Raw genomic sequence first — 9,552 nt, 5'->3', positions numbered from 1 at the left:
CACGGTTCACTCGTCTCCCATGTATCTGTACCTCCATGTTTGTTAAAGAGAGAAAATAATTGTAAAATATGGTGACTAGCAAACTATTGTTTTTTTTTTTTTTTTTTTTTGTCACCGGCATTAAAGGTGAACATTCCAAATTCCTACATGGAATCACATGAAAAAGTGCTGGAAATACGTGGGGATTAGATGATATATATATGCGCAATCACTGTTAAAGAACAAGGTATAATTGAAGAGCTCCATTATTTAAACGATTCACATTAGTCACAGCAACCCCAGACAACGCCTCTAAATTAGCAAATTGCAGACAACACCTGGGAAGAGAAAGAGAAGAGTACTGTCATATCATATTATTCTATCATGAACTCATCCACAACAACTCCAAAGAGCAAAAAGAAGCAAACACAAACGCAAGAAACAACTACTTCAGGGAGGTTTCTTGGTGTTAGAAGAAGGCCATGGGGAAGATATGCAGCTGAGATTAGAGACCCTTCAACCAAAGAAAGGCATTGGCTTGGCACCTTCGACACCGCGGAAGAAGCTGCCTTGGCCTATGACCGAGCTGCTCGGTCCATGCGAGGCTCGCGAGCCCGCACCAACTTTGTCTACTCAGACATGCCACCAGGCTCTTCTGTCACCTCCATTGTCTCTCCTGATGAACCTCAACAAAACTTCTTTGATGTCCCTCCACCTAGTAGTACTCCCACTCAACCTGACCCAACGCCCCAAACCTTTTCAAATCAAGAAACCAACACCGAATTCTCTTATTCTTCAATGTCAGATATTGGAGGAGACCAATTCTGGGCTTCTTCTTCTTCTGGTGTTTATTATGAACAACAACCAGCTCTCTTTGACTTTGACAATAATACTAGTGCTACTGCTTCTGTGTCCCATAACTATTCCAACCAAATGTGTGATCAGCTCCCTCCTTTTCCTTCTGACATTTCGGGAGGCATTGGCTCAAATATGAGTGTGGCAGATTCTAGTGAAGATATGGGACAGGCCGCTTGGAGTGACTCAACAAGTCTGACCACAGGGTTCGAACCAGAAGGGAACGGGTCATACTCATACATGGGCATGGGGTTCGATTCAAGTGAGTATGTGCATAGCCCACTTTTTAGCAGGATGCCACCAGTTTCAGATAATGTACCTGAGAGTTTTAATTTGGGGTCTTCTGCCTTTTTCTTCTGAACTGAAAAAAAACTATTCCAAGGTTCTCTTTTCTTCTGAACTGAGAAAAACTTTTCCGAGTGTTTGCCAATGGTCCGAGTGGAACTGTTCCTTACTTCAGTTTCAGGTTTTTATTACTATTTTTTTTTTTTTTTTGGGTCTCTTTTGAGTGTATTTGTTGCTGTAAGTCATGCATTGTAATTGCAAACGGACATTTCTTATCCATGAGTTTGGAGTTGCATTTCTTTTTTCTATTTGAGGAGAGAGAGAGAAAGTTTAACTCTGATAGTTTATGTATCAAATAAGTTACAAGACACTTTTTTTTTGGACTTTTGAGTTACACAAAGTAGATTTGTTTTCAATTTTCACAATTGATGTGGATTGGTTTGGAAGAGTCAAAGTTGAGCTTTTATTTGAAGCCCAGTCGGAGAGCTTTGGTTTCTGAGTACTTTAGAAAACGCGCAGAGAGCAATAAGAACTAAGAGACCTAAGTTCAGCCCATTTAGTACCTTTCTCTTACTGCTTTCGTACTAGTAAAAACACACTGGGCCACTGGCCCAAGCTTAGGCATGAATTTGTTTGCATGCAAAAAGCCTTTTTTTCTGCTTCATAAACCCAAAATATACATTGGGCGAATCTCAGTTTGGAGTAGAGCCCAAATTTTTTTTTTTTGATAGGGAGTGGAGCCCACTTTTCTTTTTTGATAGGGAGTAGAGCCCTCTTCATTCATATGTAGCATGGCCCAGGTTAAATAGGATAGTTTTAACTTTTAACTTTTTAAGTAATAAAAGAGTTATTCTTTCTTTGTTTCTTTCTTCTTCTTTTTTGGCAAAAATGCAAATTATACTATTTAAATTGATCTATTGTCATTTTGGTCATTTAAGTTTCATTTTTTTTTTTCCAGTTTAGTCTTCTAAGTTTGCATTTGTTACCGCTAGTCCTTCCATCCATAACTTAAGATTACTATTAAAAAATAAAATTTTAAATTAAAAAACAATAAATATTTTTCAAACAAATACAAAAATACAAATTACACTCTTTAAGTTTGATCAATTGTCATTTTGGTTCATTAAAGTTTCATTTTTTTTTTTGGGTCATTTTTGTCCTATAAATTTACATTTGTTATCATCAATAATCCTCCTTGATTTATTGGTAATTGGAATATTATTCATTGCCATTAAAAAAATTTGTTAATTTTTTTTTAATTTGTTTCCTAACCACGTTTAAATGTCTATTAGCCTTTCATAAGTCATAACACACAAATTTATATATATATATATATATATATATATTTACATTTACATTTGTTATCGTCAATAATCCTCCTTGATTTATTGGTAATTGGAAATTATTCATTGCCATTAAAAACATTTGTTAATTTTTTTTTTTTTAATTTGTTTCCTAACCACGTTGAAATGTCTATTAGATATATATATATATATATATATGAAAACTCAAAATCAAAGAACTGAAATTTAGAAAGAAAAGATTTCCACAAATCCTATGTCATAATACTCTTCACATTGAAAATCAACAACAAAAAAAAAAAAAAAAAAAAATCTTAAATAACAATAAGGGTTTTTTTTGGGGGGGGGGGGGGGGGTGGAAGGTGGTGGAATAGCAAATCTGAAGGCATTTCCATTTTCTTAGATGCTCCATGGATCAAAACTTATAGCGTTTACTCACTAATGATCTCAATCTTAATGTAATCGTCACATACAAAATTTGTGAAGTAAACCAAATAAAACCCAAGTTTTGAAGCCCAGGGCCGACCCAACATATTTGGAAGCCAAAGGTAATATATTCAAATGAAGTATTTCTTTTTCTTTTTCCTTTTTGATGAACAAATGGAGTGTTTCTATTATCATTTAAATCATATTTAACTAGTATTTAATATCATAATTAAAAAAAAATACATTCTTTTTATTTTTTAATATGTTTTTTTTTTAAGGAAAAATGCTAAATCTATAACAAATTTTACTACAAAAAAACTTACACAGTAATGAACGTGATTAATGACACTTCAAGAAAATAATAAACAACTTTTTTGTTTTTTTGGATACAAAATAGAAATTCTACTCTAGTTTAATCTAAGTGTAAATATATGTGAAACTTTCTCCTAGATACTTGAACCCCGACCCTTGCCACTAACACCTCACAAGCACATATTCTTGTGGAGTGACCATCGCGTCAAGGGTGCGCAGTGATGATAATAAACAAATATTTGAATGAATGATGCTAGGGAGTAGGAATATTTTACATTTTACAAGGAGATTAAATTCCATAATGATGTGGTGTAAAACCCAAGTTTTACACCCTTCAATCCTAACATGCCATATCTTTTTATCACATATTAAAGAATAAGCACAACCACATCCAATAAATTCTAATACCAATTTAAAAAACTAACCAAATTGAGAGTTTATTGAGATGTTATTAGGTGTGGTAAGACGTATTGAATTTTAAATAAAAATCTAATGTCTTATTGGATGTGTAAAACATGAATTTTACACCCCTTCCTTATAAATTTTACAAGATGTATCACTAATCATAAAAAGAAATTTAAAAATGCATTTAATAGGTTGTTGAAGTCCACAAATTATATTAATTATCACATCAATTTATAAAGACTATGAAGTAAAATTTATAGTATTTCTAGTATTTTTCTATTTGAATTAATTCTTATGATTAGTGACACATATTTGTCAGGCATGTATTTAAAGTTGCCTTATCTCCAGGGTTACTCAATTATTTGGAACTTCTTATAAGTAAAGGAAAAATGTAAAACTAAACCTTTTTTTTTTCTATATCTCCACAAATTTATATATATATATATATATATATATTATTTATTTATTTATTTATATTTAAAAATCAAATTTTGCTCCAAAATTTGGGGGCCTTTCTCTAGTAGGGAGCCTTAGGCGATGGCCTATATGGACTAGGCCTAGGGCCAACCTTGTTGAAGCCAACATAAAACATACTGACTTAACCAATACCCCCACCACTTGGGAACTCTAAAAAAAACCATTAATGGAAGAGAAAACACCATGAAGTCAAGACCTAATAGGTGGTAAGGGCCATCTGAGTTGTCAACCCCAACCAAGCTATCCTCTTGACGAGTATCAAGCCTTGGCACATAAGAGAAAAGGCAACAACCTCAGTGGAGCCCCATCAAACCAATCTAGAAAACTAGAGGGCATTATTTGTTGATCGGCAAAACATCTTGTTACGCCATCTAGTTCTCTACCTAGTTCCTAGGTCGGATTGTCCGATTCTATTGTTGTTGTTGTTGTTGGTGGTGGTGGTGGTGGTGTAGAGGGTTGCGATTGTTAGGGATTGGCTTTAGTATAGAATGTCGTGTCGCAAGCTGCAATATTCTTTGAATTAGGAGTTTTCATTTTTTTAAAATAATGTACATAATTTTTTTATATTGAATGCACAAAAAATTTTAAATAATGTACACAATTCTTTATATTTAATATACATAATTTTCCAAAAAACAATGGTCTTGTAGAGGGTTGCGATTTTTAGGGATTGGCTTTAGATTAAAATGTCACAGTGTTCTTTGAATTTTTCATTTTAAAAAATAATGAACACAATTCTATATATTTAATATACATAATTTTGCAAAAAAAAAAAAAAAAAAAAAAGAATATACACAATTTTATATTCTACATACACAAAATTTTAAAGAATTTATACTATTCTTTACATTTGTTATATACAACTTTTCAAAGAATGTGTACATAATTATGTATATTCAACATATACAATTTTTTTTTTTTTTTTATGTATAACCATTTTTCTTCATAAATTATCGAGATTGTAAGGTCTCTATATTTAATATTAAAATCTTCAATGAATTTACAGAATTGTAGTTTTTAAACCTTCAAGAAATGTATACAATTTTTTTAATGAATGTTCATAATTCTATATATTCAATGTACACAATTTTTTGTTGTGGTTGGACAATTTTATTCACAAATTATTGAGAGTGCAAATGTTATACATTCAATATCTAAACCTTCAAAAGCATGTTCACAATTTTGTATACTTAATATACAAAATTTTTCAAAAATGTAATGTGTATACAATTTTCTTCACAATTATTGAGGGTGTAAAGTCTATATCTCAAATATCTAAGTGTTCAAAAAATGTTCACAATTCTATAAATTCAACATACACAATTTTTCAAAGAACTTACACAATTCTTTATATTCAATATACATAATTTTTGAAATAATATACACAACCATGTATATTCAATGGTACACAATTGTTTGATATGTGGACATTTTTTTTCACAAAATACTGAAAATGCAAGATCTATAAATTTAATATCCAAATCTTTAAAAAATATACACAATTCTATATATGTAAAGTACACAACTTTTCAAATAATGTACACAATTTTATATATTCAACATACACAATTTTATGATTTGTGGACATTTTTCTTCACAAATTACTAAGAGTCTAAATGTACAAAATTTTGTATATTCATATAAATTTTTTTGCAAAGAATGTATATAAATCTGTATGTTCAATGTAAACAATGTTACACAATTTTGTATATTCAATGTACACAAATTTTTAAAAAATGTTTACAATTCTATAGATTAAACATTCAATTTTTTGAATTGTAGAAATTTTTCTTCACAAATTACTAAAAATATTAGATATGTACAATCAATATCCAAACCTTCAAAGAATATACAAATTCTGTATATTCAGCGTACAAATTTTTTCAAAGAATGTACACAAATTTTTATATTAAATGTACATCATTTTTTAAAGAATGTACACAATTCTATATATTCAAAGCACACTATTTTTTTTTTTAAAGAATGTGAAAAATTTTGTATATTTAATATGCACAATTTTTCAAAAAATGTACACAATTTTGTGTATTTAAAGTACATAATTTTATGATGTGTGGCAATTATTCTCCACAAATTACTGAGATTGTAAAGTATGTACATTAAATATCCAATTATTCAAAGAATTTATAAAATTTTGAATATTCAATGTATACAATGTTTCAAAGAATTTACACAATTCTATATATTTAATATACACAATTTTTTTTAAAATGTACATAATTTTTCAAAAAAAGTACAAAACTCTGTATATTCAATGTATACTGTTTTTTCAAAGAATTTACACAATTATGTATATTTAATGCACACAATTTTTTTAAAGAATTGACACAATTATGTATATTCAATGTACACTATTTTTCGAAAAAAAAATGTACACAAGAGATAAAGATGGAATGATACGAGGATGTTTGGATGAACGTTTTTTATGCATTTTCTACATGGGAAATAATTAGTTGAATATATGAAAAAAGAAAAAGAAAAAAGAGAGGCACTTAAGAGAAAACAAATGCTCACAACTCACATGAATTGAAAGTCTTTTGAATGCATATAAGATTCGTTGAAGCTAGTTATATCTATGCCAATAAATAAGTGCATAAAGTCATCCAAAAGGTTTTATGAGGCAGAAAGTATACTCAACGTATGTAACATTCTTGGATTGGATGTAGCTGTCCGCCATGGACGAATTACCTCTTTCCTTTTTTCTTTTTCTTTTTTTGATAAAACAAAGGATTTATTTATTAATTAAGGAGCACTGTCACAAATATTGTCTATTGGGCACTCGTGAGGAGTGCCTAGTTGCAAAATATCACATACATATTTTACATAAACAAAATTTGGACATTCATTATATTCTCTAACACTACAATATTGTTGCTCATGTCCCCTCTTTGCTAGTTCATCTGCCACACCATTTGCTTCACGAAAGACATGACGTGAAAGGACAGTCCATTTTTGGCCGAGCAGCATCCTGCAATCCAAAATCAAAACAAAAAGTTCTAGTGCCAGAACACCCTATGTTGTTAGCCAATTGAGTAGAATTTGAGAATCAATTTTTAGATTTATATGTTTATACCCTAATTCCCAAGCCATTTTTAAACCATATCTAACAGCCCATATTTCTGCAATATTATTTAAGGCAATGCCAATGTAAATTGAGAAACCTTTTATCCATCTTCCCTTACTATCTCTTAATACACTGCCACCTTCTGCTTTACTAGGATTATATTTAGAACTACCATATGTATTTAAAGTGACAAAAAGGGGTTGTGGAGGATGCCAATATATTATTTTAGTAACTTTTGTACCTTTTGTTTTTCTATGATATGCAAAATGATAAAATTCTGCAGCTAAATGTAAAGTTTTATGCATAAGCTGGTTAAGTGTTTTTGAAGAAGGATTGAATATCCTATTATTTCTAGAAAGCCAAAGTTGCCAAATTCCATAAGCAAATAAAAAATTACAAGGAATCATTTGAAAAAAGCTAGGAGATATATTAGTCAAATTTTCATGTAACCATTCTGACAACGATTTATGGAAAAAATATATTACTCGTTGTCCAGGAACAGCAATCTAGAATTCCTTTGCTCAAGGATAGTCTCGAATGATATGTAAAGTACTTTCAAGATTTAGACATCAAAGACACTCAGGGCCAATACCATGTTGGTGGTGAGCAATAAAAGAACATGTCAGTAATCTATTATGGGTGCATTTCCATATAAAAATTTGAATTTTTTGTGGACATGAGGTTTTCCAAATCCATTTCCATCTACTTTTATCAAATTGAATCCCTTCATGTGTGTATATGAATTTGGATGCTTCTTTCATAATGCACTGGCCCTTACTCTTTGGCCAAATCAATTTGTTTGGTTGGATATGGTATTGTGCCAAAGGAATACCTCTAATGAGTTCCTTGATTTCATTAGGTAGTGGAATGGTTAAAGATTCTAGAATCCATTCACCTACTTAATGCATGAATTCAACTTTAATTTCATCTTCTGAATGGGATAATGGGCCCTCAATACAATACCTGAGAGGTCCTCCTCGTATTCAATTATCATGCCATACATTTATAAGGCGTCCATCTCCTATTAACCATCTCATCTTTAAATAGCCATTTAACACCTATCTCAAAAGATTTCCAAACATGAGATGAATTTCTAGAGGAGTGGGTGTCCATTAGGGTGTTATTAGGAAAATACTTGGCTTTAAGGAGTTTGGCCCATAGAGAGTTTGGATTTGTCCATAAATGCCAGGCTTGATTCATAAGTAGAGCTAAGTTCCTATGTCTAGTGGTAACAATACCAAGACCTCCAGCCTCTTTGGGTTTTGTGATCACTTCCCAAGATATGGTATGACAATTGCGGTGATGGGTAGAGCTTGCCCAAAAAAAACTACGAGTTAACCTATCTATTTCTTTACAAGTTTTTTCAGGAAGTAATGGAATAAATAGGAATTTTATTTGTTATGGATTTAATCAACGTAACTCTCCCAGCTACAGATAAGTACCTAGTTTGCCAACCTTCAATCTTATTTCTAATTTTGTCAATAATAAATTGGTATGAACTCACTTTTCTTCTAGATGTAAAAATGGGGGTACCTAAGTAAGTTCCTATTTGCTTTATAGTAGATACACTTAAAATACCATATATACAATCTTTATCCTGGCACCTGAGATTAGATGAAAAGAATAATTTGGATTTAGGTGTGCTAATCAATTGGCCAGAACAACTACAAAATTTATCTAGAATGTCTTTGAGATGAAAACAACAAGAACAAGTTGCTTTAGTGAATAAAATTATATCATCTGCAAAAAACAAATGAGATATTTTTATTTGTCCTCAAAACGAAATAGGGATAATTAAACGATTTTGAGTAGCTTCTTCTAACATTATAGAGAGCCATTCAAGGCATAAAATAAAAAGATAGGGAGATAAAGGGTCACCTTTTCGAGTTCCCCTAGAGGGAACAAATTCTAGGAGATTAACTCCATTCCATGTTCCACTGAATTTAGTTGAGCGAACCATATTCATAATAAGCTTGCCTAGATGATTCCAAATTTGAAAGAAACTCAATGTATTTTCAATAAAATCTCATTCAAGTCTATCATAAGCTTTTTCAAGATCTAGTTTAATAGCTAAATACCTCTAATACCTTTCTCTTTCTGTAAAGTGCAAATAATTTCCTGAAGCATTATAATAATTACCTCTTTCCTTTTTCTTTTCTTTTTTTGGTAAACATGATACTATCATTAACTAAAAAACATCAAAAACAGAGCATTTATGCTCATACATAGTTTCGACAACATCAAGGTTGGGCGAAAGGGAAACATCAATAGTGGGGAATGGAAAATTACAAAATCATGGGAAAGTAAGGCTCCTCTTCTAGCAAGGGCATCAACGCACTTGTTTGCCTCTCTCTATAGCAATGCTGAACTCTAGTTCTTAGGATTTTTGAAGGCCTGCCTTGCAGTAAGCCATAATAATATTATTGCTAT

The 9,552-nt window shown here is 31.1% G+C and overlaps 1 protein-coding gene across 1 annotated transcript; it reads left to right on the top strand.

The window, feature by feature from the left end:
- Window positions 1-363: 363 nt before the first annotated feature.
- On the top strand, window positions 364-1,194 carry LOC115969284 (ethylene-responsive transcription factor LEP). Its single transcript, XM_031088907.1, has one exon. The coding sequence runs from the start codon at window positions 364-366 to the stop codon at window positions 1,192-1,194; it is 831 nt and encodes a 276-aa protein (XP_030944767.1).
- The last annotated feature ends 8,358 nt before the right edge of the window (window positions 1,195-9,552 follow it).

The sequence above is a fragment of the Quercus lobata genome, chromosome 2, assembly GCF_001633185.2.
Source record: "Quercus lobata isolate SW786 chromosome 2, ValleyOak3.0 Primary Assembly, whole genome shotgun sequence".
Taxonomy (NCBI): Eukaryota; Viridiplantae; Streptophyta; class Magnoliopsida; order Fagales; family Fagaceae; genus Quercus; species Quercus lobata.
This window is presented reverse-complemented; position numbering and strand designations above follow the sequence as displayed.

Coding starts and splice junctions, on each gene's coding strand:
- LOC115969284 (XM_031088907.1), top strand. CDS start 364: ATGAACTCATCCACAACAACTCCAAAGAGCAAAAAGAAGCAAACACAA.